Source organism: Camelus bactrianus, chromosome 4 (assembly GCF_048773025.1).
Source record: "Camelus bactrianus isolate YW-2024 breed Bactrian camel chromosome 4, ASM4877302v1, whole genome shotgun sequence".
Classification (NCBI taxonomy): domain Eukaryota; kingdom Metazoa; phylum Chordata; class Mammalia; order Artiodactyla; family Camelidae; genus Camelus; species Camelus bactrianus.
The window spans coordinates 46282897-46301899 of record NC_133542.1 but is presented as its reverse complement, the minus strand read 5'-3'; the positions used below and the strand labels follow the sequence as shown (position 1 = coordinate 46301899).

The 19003-nt window shown below is 35.3% G+C and overlaps 1 protein-coding gene across 9 annotated transcripts in view; it reads left to right on the top strand.

Moving 5' to 3' along the window:
• The window catches only part of RNF38 (ring finger protein 38), a 113037-nt gene that overhangs the window by 66619 nt on the left and 27415 nt on the right, over positions 1-19003 (top strand). For 3 of the 9 annotated variants that reach the window (XM_074361835.1, XM_074361840.1, XM_074361838.1), the window contains 2 exons: positions 1520-1669; positions 13350-13543. In XM_074361835.1, coding sequence (XP_074217936.1) covers positions 1520-1669; positions 13350-13543 — 344 coding nt within the window. The remainder of the gene's footprint in view (positions 1-1519; positions 1670-13349; positions 13544-19003) is intronic. The other 6 variants (XM_074361837.1, XM_074361839.1, XM_045515198.2 and 3 more) reach the window with 3 other exon arrangements.

Here is a 19003-nt window from a genome sequence, read left to right as displayed (position 1 = left end):
TAGTTGGCTGCTTGTATCTATTTTTTTTTTTTAACTAGAATAAGCTCCTTGAGGGCAAGATCCATGTTTTATTTCTTTTTCTAACATAACTGTTTGCTTACAGGAGGCAGTCAGTAAATATCCCTTGATTCAGCCATTCATACTTCATAGTGGTAAAGGAATGAGCACATTCCTGTTTGTTGTACAGAGATAAGCTTTAGTTCCTGTCCAAAACATTTTGTGGAGCAGTGCTAATGAAATCTAAAGTTACTGCCCTCAGGTGTTTTGCTTTTAATCCTCAGAAGGTCTCTGGAAGTAATTTTACTCTTAGCAACAGGCCTGGTTATCTCTTTACCAGGTTCATAGCAAACCAGAAGCAAAAATTTGTGAGAGGACTAAGGAAGATTGTTATAGCAGGATTATTCATAAAATTAGCATGCCACTTGATGATCTGTCTCTGCCTTCCTCTCTGGCAACTTCCTAACTACCAGCTATGCTGAACATTTTGCAGTTTCTTGACTATACTGCTGTTTCTTACCAGTTACCTCTCCATAGCACCAGTGTGGACCATTATCACAGAAAGATGATACGTTTTATATTGTATGGTGATTTGCTCTTGTTTCATTTTTTATAGCATATACTTCTTGAAGGTAGGAGACCATGACTATATTTTTGGTTTAGTGCTTGGCACAGAATAGACGCTTATGTGTAAAGAAATGAATGAGGCCATGAAAGTAAAAACAAGACTTCCTTAAAGCACATAGTCTTTAGTGTAGGGACAAGCAGGTCCACAGACCTTATCCTCAAGGGCAGTTCACTCCACAGCACAGTAGAATAGGTGATATTCTTGATACCTGAGATTTAAAATGTTACAGATTAAGTATACATATAAGTTTAAGGAGATGAACTCAAAATCTAGTCACACATTTAAAACATGCCGTTGTTTACTTTTGAGCTTATGATCTTTTTTAATTCCTCAGGAAAGTTGCTAGGTTTGTATTGACTATAGCTGAGATCTCCAGAGTCAAATTCTTGTTTTTTATACCTATGGTCACTGTGGAAATTTTGCCACAGATGTTCTGAAATCTCTTCCTCTTCCCTTCCATGGTCATTGAAAGGTTGATTAAAAAATAGAATGAGAAAAAATTAATCATAGTCCAGGTTGACACAATCTTTCCCTACTTAAGTGATTTTACCTCAGGTTTTCTTAACATGAAGTCTTATCTGTCGTTTAGGATTTCCAAATAATGCCAGCAGAAAAGATAGTAATAGATACTGTATGGGAAATATAGGAAGGACTTTGCATTCTTGAGCAATGCTGTTTTGTCTTTAAAATTTTTTTTTTGTCAGATCCATTGCCAGAGGCAACCTTTGTCATCCTTATATTTGTTTTGATGTTTAAGATTAATATTTTCTTTCCAGTCTCTGCTAACAAAATCATCAAATACCTAGAAAATCCTGACTGTCCTTCATAGGCATGATTCTCCACATTGGTGCAGCTAGCCATGAACTATCCTTTTCTTCTCCCTCTTTTTCCCAGATATCTCCCGGGGCCAATTCAGCACCTCTACCTGGCCATCCTAACAAGGTGATTTGTGAAAGGGTGAGACTTCAGAGCCTGTTCCCTCTCCTCCCAAGTGATCAGAACACTACCGTTCAAGAGGATGCTCACTTCAAAGCTTTCTTCCAGGTTCTTATATGTTTACCCTTTCCCTTCATAGGGCTGAAAGTCACAAGATACATTCTAGGTTGTTTCTAGGAAGACAAAACATTCTCAGTATCTTCTTCTTGCTTTTTATTGTATGTGGGAATGAGTATTCTTCTTAGAGGACCTCTTTAACATAGCTTTTTCAGCCAGCTTTTCTGAACAATGTTTATCTTCCCTTGAGATGCTGTTATTATTTGACCACTTAGTGTTCCTTGTTTTTGATCTTTTGGTCTTAATCGCTTGTCTTAATAGGTCAAATTCTGTACAAAAGCAGCTGATATTACAAAATATGTGAAACTGTGTAGGGAAGGAAAAATGGAAGCATGTAAGATACTTTCAAAAGCCATTACTACTTATTTGCTTAGCATCCAGAGTTTGATAGTAATGCATATTTCAAAGAGAAAACATGGTTACTTGCCTTCTATAACTTTTAACACCTGTGGGTAAAGTGTGTTTAAAAATTTTGTTACATATGAAATGAAAACAGAGTGAGGTATGAATGGACTGAAGCTGTCATTAGGTTATTAAAAGATTACTAGGATGTATTCACATAAACATTGGCTGCTATGTTTGTAATCCATTACTCCTAGGAAGCGTGTTTTGGTAATGGAAATCATTATTACCACAAAGGAAACAGTTCCCAAATTGCTTATGGATGCTACGGTTGGGGGCCAAGTTATGTATTGTATATGTGTGTATAAACCTGAGGTAGTTGAGAGTTGCTAATCAAAGCTAGGACTTTTGGATAGAGCCAGCTCATTTTCTGTTTGTGTGGGAGTGACAGGCTGGGGCCTGGGACTAGCTCTGAAAGAGAAATGCTTAATGACACATTAAATTGGAGATGTAGAATTTCTGAGGATAGCTATGCAGGTGATACAGGGCTCTTCAATCTGATATTCCTCGTAGGAATTTGTTCCAGGTTCTCTGCTTTGCATGTATTCTCTCCTTCTGTTTTTAACCCTCATAATAAACTAGTCATGGATGGTTTTCTAGATAAAGAAAGGCTCAGAGAGTCTCACAGAGATGCCCAATTACATATCTAGTTTAAATTAGCAGAACAGACTCAGATCCAACTTTTGCGATTTCTTCTCTACTGTGTCATATCATACCACCTTTGGATGTCAACAGGTATTTCCGTAAACACAATTCAGTGTGTGTTAAGAGACATCATTGTCTGTATTGAATGGAATGGCATATTGACTGCTATTTTGGATACAGCATTAGCTTGTAATTGCTTGATCTTTATTAGTAGACCAATATAGCTAAGGAAGAAATTGACTTGGTACCTTCACTACTGCCACCAACAAACAGTTATTTGACACTTTCTGTGTTCTCCAACCTTCCTTTGAGTCTTCAGGCATTAACTTAACATTAACTTTAAACTCAGAGGGTAGCTGCCAAATGCAATAGATTTAAACTCATGTTTTGAAAATAAAACCAAAAAGTTAGAGCCAGTTCCATTTGGGTGTTGCAGAAAGGTGAGAGGTATTATTGTTAAGGTTTTTTTGTGTGTGGGGGGGTAGTTAGGGGATTGAACCCAGGACCTCCTGCTTGCTAATAAGCATGTGCTCTCCCACTTGAGCTATACCCTCCCCCTGTTAAGTTTTTATTTATAGTCCTTATTTAACTTAAATCTTAACTTTTCTGTAACTATAGAACAAGGCCCACAGTGTACTTTGCTCCTAAGAGAGACTGGAAATTTTCTCTGTCCACTTACTGCCCTACCATTGTTCTGCATGAAGCAAAGTACAACCTTCTCACATCCCTTTTGAGTTACTAGGATACCTTCAACTAATTCTTACATGAAAATGGGTGTGATTTCTCAGTTTCAGTTATGCTTCACTTCCTTAAAAAACTTCGTTGCCATGTGAAAAGCAGAACCTACTCAGCCATCTCCTATCCTCAGAAAGTTATTCCCTTAACGCTTTGTGTTTTCTTAGCTCTTGGCTTTCCCCCACGTTCCTTCCTTCCCAGAGCTTTCTACTTTTCTTTCCCTTTGAAGCCCTCCATCTATTCTAAATAGACTCACCTACTTCCATTTTTTTCTTAAAGCACCCTCTTTACTTCATATTTTAGCTGAAACTAGTCTCTTTTCTGAGAACATTTTCCCTGCAAGCAACCTTCTTTAGGGATAAAGAAATTACTGAGTTTTTCCTACTTTGAGCATGCAATTGGGTATGTGGCTAGTAAGTAGGATGGTCATAGAGGAGAAGGAAAGTGTTGAAACTTCCTTGGATCCTTGTTTCTAACCACCAGTCTTCTTTGAACAAAAAACTTATATTTGTTTTTTTTTTGTTGTTGTTCCTTTTTGTCATTCATTTCCACTACTTAACAATTTTGTATCACTATCCTTGTTTAAGTCTTTTACACTTTGCTCCTTTTTTACTTGCTTGTTTTTCTAGTCAAAATCTTTCAAATTTTGCATGCTTTTTTACTTTTTAAAATTATGAAATATTTCATATATTCAAGTTATAAAATATAAAGAAAACACATGTATAATTTTTAAAAACCCACCATCCAGTTTAAAAAATAGCTGTTACCAATGTTTTTGAAGCTTCTGTATTACTTCCAGGTACTGTACCTTGGGAAAACCTCTGCTGAATTTTGTGTTTAGCATCCCTTTGCTTTTCTGTATGGTTTTTCCACAGAGTATCCCTCAGTACTGTACTGTTTAGTTTCTGAACTTACTGTAAATTGTATCATACCTTGTATATTTTTGTCATATTGAGATTCATATTGATGCATGTGGCTGTTTACTGTAGCTTGATTTTCCTGCTTTTAGTATTCCATTTATGTAGATGTACTACTGTAGTTTATCCCTTCTCTTTTTGATGGACATTTGAGAATTTTTTAGTTTTATATTAGTATTACAAGCAGTGCTGCCATGAATATTCTTGTATGTTTCTTGGTGTACATGTGGTTGGTATTTTAATGTTTCTGTAAAAATGATGGCTTTGTGTACTTACTGCTCTGGATTTTTTGTTTCTTGTTTTTTGTTTTTTTCTGGAAGAGGTATAGGTATAGGCATATTTGCATCTCCAAAAATAAGCCTATATTTAAAATTAGGATTGAAGTGCCTCCTATAATTTTTTTAAATTAAAATTAACGTCTAGTTAACGTACAGTCAAATTCACCCTTTCTGTGTACCTGTCTGTGTTTTTGACAATACAGACAGAGTGGAACCACTGCAATCAAGATATAGGACAGTTTCATCAGCATCCCCAAATTCCCTCACGTCTCCTTGCTATCAATTTTAAAATTAGCAGTTTCTGTACTACCAACCAATTCAGTGATTGTGATTAAAGATAGTATGGTTTCATGAAAACCTCAGGTACATTGTAGGGAACTTGAATTTCGTATGTGGCACAACCCTTGATTTGCGGGGTAGGGGGTGCATGTGCGCACACGTCTTAATGACAACTGTGATGCTTTATTTTGTACACTTACTAAAATTAATTAGGTGATTGAATTTTTCATGACTTAAACATGTAAAGAAATATACTAGATTTCTGAAAGAGAATACTAATTACTGTAAAAGTATCTTCTCCAGCAAATTTATAGACTTAATAAAAATATTAGCCAAAAATATTGGAAATTTTTTACTTCAGAACTTTACTTTTACCCTTAAATAAAGAAGGTTATCAAAGGAAAGACAGGGACAAAAGCTTTTCCAAAAATTGTCATAGAGGGAAATAATGCCATAATGATACTAAATTATATTATAAGGAAATAGTTCCATGTCAGTGAATTCCATCGTGTTAAATACAGTGGATGTTTTTCAGCTCTCATTCTACATGACCTCTTGGTTGAATCCTTGAAACTCCATTACACTGGCTTTCACTACCATACTCCATTCTCCTCTTATCAGCTACTCAGCATAAACTGTTGGAGCTTCTTAAGATTCAAAAGGACCTCCTTTGCACTGCAAAAACTATTGTGAACAATTTTGTCCATGCCTGCAACTTCATTGACCTACCATCTATCTGTATACCAAAACTAAATTTGTATTTCTAGACTGAGCTTCAGCTGTCTGCAGAACAATTCCACGTGGGTAGTTCAGAGGGATCCCCTGATTTCGAGTTGGTTCTCAATACCTTTTTTTTTTCATTGGTTTCATGTTTATGCTTCAGATTATTTTATTGATATATGTTTACAATACAATATGTAAAAACATTACAATTACAGCATCAAGATAAATCTTTTTTGCAAACCAATGTTTTTATGTGATTAAAAATTAAGAAAAATCTTGGACTTAAGGTTGCTAGTGTTATTCAGAAATTAGCCATACAGGCCTACCTAAATTCAGCAAGTTATGGCCAAGGATATAGTAACATAATATTTTCATATAATATTTCATCCTATTCATTATAATGGGATTGCAGTGTATTATACCACTAGAGTCCCTGTCCGAGCACTCACTGTACATAAAACTGTTCTTTGGCTTTTTTGAAAAGACAATCTTGGACCATATCAGAAAGAAAAGTTCTAATTTTTTTTTAATGCATGCTATGGTGATTCTTTAAAATAGAACATTCAAAGCCTCTTTTCCTTCCTATATCTACAAGTGAAAAACGTCCCAGGAGGATATACTGTTAGTCTGGTTATGAGGTTGGATTTTATTCTGAAATCTTTTGAGCTGAGGACTATCAGAGCTGTCTGCACATCAGAAAATTAAACTCTTGTGTGAATTACATAAAACAGGACTATATATGTTGTGTAGTTCAAAGGCAGTACAGTCACTGAATTGTCTTTGGTACATCTTCACTAGTAGGGACACATTTTACATAAATCTGAATATAGTTTAGTGGGTGGGGGTATAGCTCAGTGGTAGAGCACATGTTTAGCATGCACAAGGTCCTGGGTTCAATCCCCAGCACCTCCCCCCATTTAAAAAAAAACAACTGAATACAGTTTAAACAAAGACCAGTTTCTGGAGAATTAAATGAGAAAATGTATAGAGACCATTTTGTAAATTGTGTAATTTAAATATAAAATTGTTAATTTCCTGCTTTCCCCTGCTTATATCCTTCCTTTGGAAACAAAAAAGGACTTACCTTGTTGGTAATTCTTTCTTTTACTAAATTAAAATTTTTTTTATTGTATAGTTGTTATACAATATTATATAACTTACACATGTACAACATAGTGATTCACAGTTTTTAAAGGTTATACTCCATTTATAGTTATTATAAAATACTGGCTATAGTCCTCATGTTGTACAATCTATCCTTGTAGCTTATACCTAATAATGGTTTGTACCTCATAATCCCCAACCCCTATGCTGCCCCTCCCCCTTCCCTCTCCCCACTGGTAACCACAGTTTGTTCTCTATATCTGTGAGTCTCCTTCTTTTTTGTTATATTAGCTAGTTTGCTGTACTTTTTAGATTCCACATTTAAGTGGTATAATACAGAATTTGTCTTTCTCTTTGACTTACTGCATTAGCATAATACCTTCCATGTCCATCCATGTTGCCTCAAATGGCAAAATTTTGTTCTTTTTTATGCCCGAGTATTTCGTTTTGTGTGTGTGTGTGTGTGTGTGTCTCTATATATATACACACATACACACACATCATCTTTATCCATTCATCTGTTGATGGACACTTAGGTTACTTTCATATCTTGGCAGTTGTAGATGGTAATTCTTCATTAGCAAGTTGCTTTATGTAGAATGTCTTAATTTTCTAAGTGCTTTCACATCTATTATTTTAAATGAATTGAATTCAGTGAGTTTTCTCTCCTGGGCCATTTAAATTTGAAGGTTGTGGAATGAGAAGTTTCATCTTTTGTCAAAGATAGTTCAGGCAAGTAGAGAGAGTCTGGGAGTTTTAAAGAGGATAGGGGACTCTTAAATCAAGCTATGCTTATTTATTTGTAAATCTGAGATGAATGGTAGTGCTGAATAAGTGGAGGAAGGACCTGGTTTTTGGAGATTTTACCTCCCCCTACTCTAGTTGCCCCCTTGCTCCTTTGAGATTGAAGTCCTTGGGGGCTTACTTAGTGGTTGCTGAAGTCAGAGGCACATTTCAGTTACCAATTTTTATCTAGACCTTGGAACCTGTTTCAGTTTGGGGGAGAGTTTGCTTGGCACAGCATGTCCCATTATCTTCAAGACTGCTGACTGAGGTATTTTTATCTATCTACCAATCCACACACAGACAGATACATATTATTTGTGTGTATGTATATACATGTATATGTGTATATATATGCACATACGTGCATTTTTTTTCTTTAGCATTTAATGATTTCTGTTTTTTGTTTGTTTGGAACCATGAAATGTTTTCTCACGTGTTCGCTTCTAATAATGATGTTTGGTTGTTAAGATTTGGTGTTAATAGAGGTGTAGTCCTGTACTTATTTTATCACATGCTAAATGTTAGGTATAAATGCTAGCTTGCTTGTTTTCTTTTGTCCTTCCTCCCTTCCTTCCTTTATCCCTCTCTTCCCTCCCTTGATCTCTAAATCTGCACCTCTATTCTGTACTGTACTATCTCTACACTATTCTGTACAGCTAGAGACAATATGTGAACCTGATTTGAATCAACATCTTATGAATTTAGGTTGTCACCATCTGGTGCTTTGTAAAGTCAGCCTACTGGCACAGGGTCAGCAAGGAGGGACGGAATCTTCTCTCCCTGAGATTTCAAAATGTGAAATTTTCTGTTGTGGTGAGTTTATCCTAGGGACTTTTCCTAAGAGGATCTCAGTATCTTCAGTGGTTCAGTTTTTCCCAAAGTGTAGTCTCAGACCAGCAGCAGCAGGTGTCATGGGGGGTCATGTTAGAAAGCAAAATTCTTAGGTCCCAATCCAAACTGTCTGAATTAGAGACTGGAAAGTGGACCCAACAATCTGGTATTTCTGACACAGGCAAAAGTTTGAGAACTACTGGCCTAGGTATTGGAAGTATCCTTCCAGATTCTGCTTTGCATTTATTTCTGTCAAGAGTCCATGTGGTAACATAGTTCTGGATTAGTTTTTATATTAACTTCTAAGTTTAGAGGTTCATAGACAACACGAGTAGTGAAAAATTTAAACTCCAGTCTTGGTGTGAGGAGCTGACCTGTGGTTTGAAATCTCAGGGAAATGATCCCTCCTTCAGTTCTCAGTCCATAAAGAGTAGACTCTCTGTGCCAGTGGATGCCTTTTTCTAGTCCTCCCTTTTATTGAAAGCATAGTACTTGGAAATTTTAGCTTAATGCAGGGGTCTCAGTGGTAAGACCATATCTTCTTTCCCTTCTGGGAGCATCAAAAAACAAATCTATCTGTTTTTTAGTTTTCCTCTTTGTTTCTTGTCCTTGGTAATTTCTCTTTTTTTTTCTGAATCCAGCAGTGCATTTAAAAATTATTTTTGTTGTATGTAAGCCATTATTTCTAGATATTTTATATTAGGGTTTTCACATTTAGTCCATGATTTTGTCACAAAAGTTTTCATAGTTACTTTATATCAAAGTTTGCAATACTTATGTTCTATTCTGTAACTATAACAGTGATCTTTCATGCCTTGTCCTATGTTGGTTATAATAATTGAAAACCAGTAAACATTCTTTTCTTCGTAGTGTTAGGAATATCTGTAAAGTCATTGCAGAACCAAGTAGCATGTTTGGTCCATGGATGAGGAGATATAATCGTCTCACTACTTGTAGAATGCTTTAGGTGACAAAATGATACAGATTTGCTTTTGTCTTTGTCCTCCACTCTGATTGCCTTGTATATTCCTTCCTTCCTTCCTTCCTTCCTTCCTTCCTTCCTTCCTTCCTTCCTTCCTTCCTTCCTCCTTCCCTTTTTCTTTTTCTGTTTTTTAATTGAAGTATAGTTGATTAACAATGTTGTGTTAGTTTCTGGTTTACACAGTGATTTCGTTTTATATTTTTTTTCATATTCTTTTCAATATAGGTTATAAGATACTGAATATAGCTCCCTGTGCTATAGAGTATGACTTTGTTGTTTACCTGTTTTATATATAGTAGTTAGTATCTGCAAATCCTGAACTCCCAACGTATCCCTCTCTACCCCCTTTTCCCCCTGGTAACCGTAAGTTTGTTTTCTATGTGAGTCTGTTTCTGTTTTGTAATTATTAATTAATTTATATCTCTCTGGTTTTTGTTTGTTTGTTTTAGATTCCATATATAAGTGATATCATACAGAATTTTGCTTTCTCCCCCTGGCTTACTTCACTTGATATGATAATCTCTGGGTCCATCCATGTTGCTGCAAATGGCAGTATTTCATTCTTTTTCATGGCTGAGCAGTATTCTGTTGTATATGTATACTACATCTTATTTATCCCCTCTCTGCTGATGGATGTTTATGTTGCTTCCATGTCTTGGCTACTGTAAATAGTGCTGCTGTGAACATTGGGGTGCATATAACTTTTTGAGTTTCCTCCGGATATGTGCTCAGGAGTGGGGTTATTGGATCAGAGAGTAAGTCTATTTTTAATTTTTAAAGGAATCTCCATAGTGTTTTCCATAATGGCTGCACCAAACTACATTCCCCCCAACAGTTTAGAAGGGTTCCCTTTCTCCACACCCTCTCCAGCATTTATCATTTGTGGACTTTTTGATGATGGCTATTCTGACCAGTGTGAGGTGCTACCTCGTTGTAGTTTTGATTTGCATTTCTCTGCTACTTAGCGATATTGAGCATCTTTTCATGTGTCTGTTGGCCATCTGAATGTCTTCTTTGGAGAAATGTTTGTTTAGGTCTTCTGCCCGTTTTTGGTTTGCATTGTTTGTTTTGTTACTGAGTTGTATAAGCTGTTTGTATATTTTGGAAGTTAATCCCTTATTAGTTGCATTACTTGCAAATATTTTAACCCATTCCATAATTTGGGAGGAAATTTTTGTTTAGAGTTTCCTTGCTGTGCAAAAGCTTATAAATTTAATTAGGTTGCATTTGTTTATTTTTGCTTTTATTTTGCTTTTTATTTTTATTTTGCATTTTGTTTCTATTGTCTTGGTAGACTGACCTAGAAGAACATTGCTATGCTTTGTATCAGAGAATGTTTTGCCTGTGTTCTCTTCTAGGTGGTTTATGGTGTCTTGTCTTACATGTTTTAAGTGTTTAAGCCATTTTGAGTTTATTTTTGTTTATGATGTGAGGGAGTGTTCTAACTTCATTGATTTACATGCAGCTGTCCAGCTAATATTTCTCACAATAAAAGAGCCATGTACTTAAATTTTAATCATACTGTTCTCAGTTATACTATTTGAATCTACATTGTTTATATTGTTTGTATTTCTCTCAGTGTCCTCTGACTTCTAGTTCTAATTTGGAATGATTGCTTTTCAGACCTGCAGTGATGCCATCATCCTGGGATTTCTTTTCATTGCTCTTCTGGGTTACTTCTGTTTATTACATCATATGTATATCTCCTCAAGTGAAAGAGAGAACATGCACATACAGTCAATCAACTAAATTTTTTTGAATGGATATGTGAGAAGCAACTTTGAATCTGTGTACATCTGGCAAGTTCTTTGTTTTTGCCCCTATACTAGATTAATAGTTTGGCTGGAATATAAAACTCTAGGTTCAACATTATTTTCCCTCAGAGCGCTTGAGCATCTTTTGTTTTCTCTGGGAAGTCTAATGCTAATTTAATTCCTATTTCTTTGTAGGTTACTCCCTGTTTCTTTTTCTGGAGATTATGAGGATTTTTTTTTTTTTGAGTTCCTTAAAGTATAAAATTGATAAGGAATATGATGAAACCATGTAGTAAACTAACTTTTTAAAATGTTTCCCTGTTTTTATCAAGTACGGTTTCCTACTACTTTGAGTGAAAAAGTACGACTTATTACCGTAGTACTGATGAATAGCTCACTTCCACTTAATTCCCTTCACTTTCTAGTCTTTGTCTCCTCTTATACACTGAGAACCTTTTTCCAACAACTCAGAGATGGGGAACTTTATCAGTTTTCTTTCTTTATCTCCACTCTTAAAAGCAACACATTTGTTGTAAAATAAGAATACGCTAACCTGCGACTTGAAAATCACTGAAAATATGTAAAGGTTGGTAGGCTAAGTTTTTTCTGGTCTTTTTTATGGATCTGTGGCAGTCTCCTCCATTTTGGGCAGTGTATTTGTAGAATTCAAGTTCCATATCTTAGCTTGCTTTAAGCTTTGCAGTATAGGATTATACATATGAAAGCTAGTGATTATGATTTGTCACTAACATTTTGTACTTAAAGAAAGTCAATGTTAGATAAATCTGTTTTACCAGATATGGAGATCACTTATTTCTAATGCTTATGTGCAGTTGATGTATGAGTTTGTCAAGTGTTAGTTGTTCTGCCATTTTGTTTTATTCAGAATATCTAAATTTCAGTGACTATTTTTTAAGTTTGAGGATTATCAGAACATAACTGATTTTCTTATTAAAATCAAGGGGTTAAAAGCAAGTATACTTTTAATAGCACCTAGATAAATCTAGGGAGAAAATAAGGTTAGTGTGGTGAGGAAAGTAACAAGAGCATTTGTATATGGTTCTGAAAACTATTTTCTATTTTAGTTGCAGTGACAGATTTGGATCATAATCTTAAATATAGAAGGAAAAGGATATGGTTTTTTGAATATGTCTGCTAAATAATCTAGAATGATCAGAAGTAAACATTCAGTAATTTAATTTATTCCTATCAGTTTAGTCAGTTTTGTTTTATATGCTTATATCTTAAAATCTAACATTGTATTATGTTGCCCCATATGTTCTTCAGCTAATATTAACATGTTTTTTTTTTGCTAGCAGCAGGTGCCAATCAAAAGTGCTCAAATAATTAGAATTTGCAGGAGTAGACTGGAGATGGGAGAGGTTCTATTAGAAAACACATAGCCCTCATCAAGACTTATAGCTAATTTATAATTTTGGCAGTTTAGTGAGACTCGATTGGAAAATTGAGTTGTGTGGGGAATCCTGGAGAGTTAATAATTTAATTATGCTATCCTCACCAATTTTACAGCTAGTAAGCAATGCTGGGACCCTTGAAAACTTGAGACTGTGCCTCTGTATTAACAGGTGTAGGTTTTGAGTTATCCACTACTTACCTGATCAACCTGAAACTCTCTAAAATGTCTTTGCCAAAATGCTGTGATATTCTAGTTAAGAACTGATGTACTAGGTCAGCTGACTTTTTTTCTGTTTTATATAAATCTTAGTTTGTTCACATAACCTTTATTAATTAATAAATGTGACGTCCTTAAACAACAGGAATACATAGGCAGACAGGTGTGATTTAGAATCAAATCAAGGGCTTATTTAAATTATACCCTCATGAATAGATCTCTCAGCTGAGACCTGATGCTTAAAAGAGTAACTATTAACTGATGGGAGAGCGTAGTAGAATTTCTCAGTCGAATTGAAGTTTTAGAGAGATGGTCAAATACCATACAATTGCTTATTGCCTTATTGTGTACCTTGTATTTGTTACCTGATGAATTTTATGATGAGTTTTAAGAAACAGTTAACTTTTCATTTGATACTGTTTGCTGTACATCTCCCTTTCACACTCCACCCCATTCTCCACATTTTTTAAAGGTAATTTAATTTGAGTTGATAGTGTATATTTTACCTCCTTTAGGGTAAACATAGACACTTATGCATTTAAACAGTAATGCAGAATTCTTAAAAGGTCTTATTCAGTTGACTGATCTTGTTGCATTGGCAGAGTGAAGATAGCCCAAGTCCCAAGAGACAGCGCCTCTCTCATTCAGTCTTTGATTATACATCAGCATCACCAGCTCCCTCACCACCAATGCGACCATGGGAGATGACATCAAATAGGCAGCCCCCTTCAGTTCGACCAAGCCAACATCACTTCTCAGGGGAACGATGCAACACACCTGCACGCAACAGAAGAAGGTTAGTTGGTTACAGTTACTTACTAAATTTTTGTTTATTGGTAGATATGTGAGGCTTTTTTTTGTTAACATCAGAAAGCATTCTTTCTTTAGGAGTTTTATAAACATACCAACACCTTTGTACTTGTACACACATGCACAAGCAACAACATCATAAGTTGTAGGCTTCTGCACTAGATCATGAGAGTTTATTTAGCTTGTCAATGACAGAGGAAGAAATTGAAAGAGACTAAAGTGATTTACCTAAAATCAATCCATGCCATTATATAAGAATTAAGCCATCTTATGGTTTAAGACTTTGTGGGTAGCTTTCAATCCTGGTTAGAAAAATGCATTTTATAGTTTACAACTGTAAGGAAATATGGAAGTCTTAGAAACAAGCAGCCTCTTCTACTTCCTTCTTAGAAATGAATACCGTCTTCTCCACCCCATTCCTATTCCTTCTGTGTTCTCTAAGGCAACTGGGAGGTTTCTTATGAAATTGTGGAGCCTGTAATATGAAGAGAGAAGTTTAGTTTAACTTTCAGTCCTCTCTTCCTTATGAGACTTGGCCATTGCCTTTCCTTCCCAAGGGAATACATTTCCTGAAACTGCTTCCTCCTTAGTTGTTCCCTCAGATCATACCTTTCTTCTTCCAAGGAAATAGTGCCTCTGTGGAGTGAGAACATACTTACATGTTCAGGATGTTGATAATCTAAGAAATACTGATAATGTTGAGCTAGGAAGATGTTATGGACTGAATATTTGTGTCTCCTGGAAATCCATATATTGATGCCCTAACCCCAAGTGTGGATGTATTTGGAGATGGAGCCTCTAAGGAAGCAACTAGGATTGAATGAAATCCTAAGGATGAGGCCTTGATCCAAAAGGATTAGTGTCCTTGTAAGAGGAAACACCAGGAAGAGAGCTCTCATCAGAAACCAGCCTTGATTTTGGACATTGAGTCTCCAGATATATGAGAAAATAAATTTTTATCATTTAAGCCACCCAGTCTATGTTATTTTGTTAGGGCAGCCCTAGTAAACTTATACTGAAGAGATCTTAAAACTCATCATTCATTGTTCCAAATGAAACAAGATAAACCTATTCCTGAGCTATATTCTATTGAGATGCCAAGACTTTTAAATTTCTGGTACATTATTACCTAATTATATGGAAATGTTTAATGTTATGCCAACTAGGTAAACTATTTAATAGCATTGAGGAAATATGGTTGATTGTTTCAAGGTGATAGCTGGAGCACCTGCTGTAATCTTTCCTATTATTTTATGATGAAATGTTCCATACATTTCAGGAGAACATGTACAACAAAAGGATTGTACCCAACACCTAGGTTACAATAGAACATCAGAAGTTTTCCTTCTCCTTTGTAGAGGATAAACCCTATTTATCATTTCCTTGATATGTATGTATTCTAAAACTATGAATGTATTCTAAAACAATATAATTCTAGTTTTTGCCTTTTTTAGTTCATTTAAGTGTATTCTTTGACTTTGTTTTTCTAAACAGTTCAATGTGGGTAAATCATTTATTTTTACTGTGTTATCTTTCATTATATTAATGTACCATAATTTATCCACCTACTGTTAGGTAATGGTTATGCCCAGTTTCTTACTATTATGAAAAGAGTGCTATTAGGAACCTTTATATACACACCTCTTGGTGTACATGTATAACGTTTATTAGGATATAAGCCTAGGAGTACAACTGCTAGGTCATAGGAGATGCTCTGGACCAGAAAGAGAATGACAGAGGGTCTGTTTCTAGATGGTAATGGTAACTAGCTATGGGTTCCCAAATTGAAGAGAAGCATTGTGCCCTGCCCTGTATTCATGGGAACACAAAGGAGAGATAGGGAGCACTTACCTAGAAAACTAGCTGCAGGTTTACTGTGCCCAGCACTGTATGTTATTCCTTGCTCCATTCTTACTTTAATACTTTGTTATAGACTAGATAAAAGCTGCCAGATTTTCTACCAGAAGCAAGCTTTATAAGCAGATGCAGTATTCAGCAATAGTCTTGCATAATTTCAAATACAAAGATGAGTACACCAGGAAATTACCAAACATTTGAGGAAAGGTAAAAACATTTGAAGGGCACTAAAACTCAATAAAACAAAGAATTGAAGAAACAGTTAATAGGATAAACAAAATAGAATTTTAAAATAAGTGTAACATGAGAGAGATGCAAGAGAGGGGATTATTATATCCATAAAGTCAACTGAAAATCTTACTTGGTAAAATTAATAAATGGGCAGAAGAAGTATCTTGGTCTCTGAAAAATCAAGTGGAGGAGTTTCCCTAGAACATAGTATAAAAAGGCAAAATGGAAGATGTGGAAAAGAAGTTTAAATATAGACATACATCAGTTCTAAGTATGTGTAATCATATTTCCAGACAGGGACAATAAAAGGGAATAATTTTTACAGAAGTAGTACAAAATAACTTTCAAGAATTAAAGAAGGACTGTTAGAGGTAAGGTCGTGGTGGGATTTCAGAATATATACAAAGAATAAATAAAAAATTCACAGATACCTCAAGATAGAAAACTGACTTATCATTTAAGGGTAAAGCCAAAATATAAAAGCATTTCAAACATTTAAAGTTGATTAATAAGAGAGTTTCTCTGAAAGAATTATTAAATATTGTACTCTATCTAGGAAGTAGAAGAATAAATAGGATTCAAGGCCATTTGGTTAGCAAAGGAAGCAAAAAAGACACACTGCCAAGTCTGAATGAAGGTCTATTTAAAAAGGAAAAAACAGAAAATATCAGAACATAAAATGGAAACACAGCAGAGAGAAGTTAAGGAAAAGTACAATCTAGATGTTTTTAGAAAAATGAAAGTTTTTGATTAAAAATTTAAGTAGTCACTAGAAAAATTGAACTGGAATGTATGGCTTCTACACAATGAAACAGATAGACAACTTACATAGAAAACTCAGTTCAACAAATGGCAGGTAAGTGAGGCCAGGAGGAAATAGCTTTGTGCTTTTTACAAATGATACACCTGGTGGGTGGGTATTGCTCAGTGGCAGGGTGCATGCTTAGCATGCGTGAGGTTCTGGGTTCAATCCCCAATACCTCTGTTAAAAATAAAATAACTTTTTTTTAAAAAGTGATACACCTAAAACAAAGTGACAAAATAATATCAACTGAAGTCAAGTGAAAGTCATCTGAAAGAAATATTTGTCCATCTTTTGTCACTATTTCTTATTTCTAGATTTCCCAGTAATTCTGCTTTCTAAATGTTATACTTCAATGACACACATACCAGGTTTAATGAGAGGAAGTACAGGAAAGACAGGGACCAAAAGTGTCAAGAAATTTAACATGCCAGCAAGAGGACTTGGATCTCAATTTGTGTTAAGTTTGAGTTATTGAAATTATGTTTGAGTAAGGAAGTAAGAGCAAGAGACAGCAATAGAATAAAACAGTATTAGAAAGGGCCTTTAATGCTTGTGGACAGGTTGAGTGTTTTTCAGGAGATTTGTGATCTGGGCATATTTTCTATTTTGATTTTAAGGTGCACATTTTTCCATATCTTAACATCTAATAAAGACTTTAAATTGATGGTGTATTATAGTCTAATTGGCAGCTTTTCCCTTTTTAGTGGTATATAAAACAGTCTAAAATATTTGTACAGATATAAAGATATGTTACCTGCATATACATGAGTTAGTACACATAGCTAAATTTTCTTGTTCTGTTCTCTTAAGACTAGAAGTAGTGAGCACACTTAGCTTCTAAACACCATTCTGCAGTTAAAGGAACCAGGACTTTTTAGAGAACTAGTTAATTCCAGAATTGGTTAGGGAAAATACAGGATGAGGCTAGAGCATATTGTGGTGCCATATATTAAGGAAGTGCGCAAAAGGGTAGGGACAGTAGTGAAAGGGCCAAACTAAAAGGGCTCCCATTGTTCAAAGTTGAAACAATTTGAACAACAAAATAAAACAATAGTGTGGATTATAACTTAAAGAATAAAATAAATATCCATGAGCCCATACTCATTATAAATAACTGAATAAACAAATAAATAGGAGAGAAGGGACAACTTGTCCTTATAGAGTTCCAATTAATACATGTGGAAGAAATGAGGGGAGTAGAAAATCACCATTAGAATATCATTAATAGTGATTGCTGAAGATCCATTAATGCATGCTAACGTTACTCAAAACTTTCAGCAGAAGCATAATATTTGCATAATCTCAAAGTATCTCCCCGCCAGGTATTTGGTAATTACATAGGGAAGAATGGTGGGTTTTTTAGTAGAGGGTCTTGGCAGAAACTAGTTTAGCCAAGTGATCAGTCATATACATATCCACCAGTGATGCATATTGATGTCATATGCCTCTTGATACAGTGCACTGAAAGGGGCATAGCCCCTCTGTAGTATCCTTTCCAGTAATACATAACCTCATGCAGATCATGAGAAAACATCAGACAAACCCAGGTTAAAGGACATTCTGCAGAGTAAATAATGTCTTAAGAGATATCAATGTCATGAAAGACAGGGAAGGACTGAAGAACTGTCAGGCTGGAGAAGATGAAGGAACCATGACAGCTGTCCTCCACTGGATTCTGAGACAGTGAGGAAATGGCATTGGTGGAAAAACCAGTGAAGTCGGAATGCATTCTGTTGTTTAATTAAGTACGATACCAAGATTTATTTCTTAATTTTGATAATTTTTCTATTCTTATGGAAGAGATCAACATGAAGGAAAGCTGGATGAGGGGTATAGAAAAACTGTATGAAAATCATCTCAAAACATTAAAAAAGTGAATTCTAAGGTGGATGGCATCTGAAATTCAATGAAATACAACATGTAGGTTTCGAAGCAGAAATGCAAAAAAGAGATGCTTAAAGTAAAGATAAATGAAGCAATGAATGGTGGAGCTGAAACTGGGGGGATGGTATTAAGAGCACTATTGAGGAATTAATGTTGTAGAGGGGATGTCCCTTGTTCTCTTTAAGACTGGGCAGTTGGGGGTGAGAAGACACAGATTTGGAGGTACAGAGTGCAACAATTAAGGGAGAGGTGACCTGTCCTCAGTAAAGACTGCTGAATTGGCTGTTTGCAGCTGTGTCTAGAAGGGTGCATGCAGCTTGGCTTCTTTAGCCCTATGTGGAGTACATTTTTAATGAGACCTGCTGCTTTTTCCAGTTGTTATTGGCGCTGAGCCATTGTAAAAAGCAGTGGAGCTGAATTGTGGGTTTAAGTGGAAAATGGAAGTCTACTCACAATAACAACTGGTTAAAATTTGTGTTAAACTGTGCAGATGATGAGTATATGGGGAATAAAAGTGGTTTCCTTAAATAAATAGATTCTACCTAAAAATTCTGTGTATTAGAATATTAATGCTGATGCTATCTTGTAATCATTTCCATTCTCAGCATTTATCAATTACTGATTATTTACAGTTGTCAGCGGATTAAATGTTCTTCAGTTATTTCATGC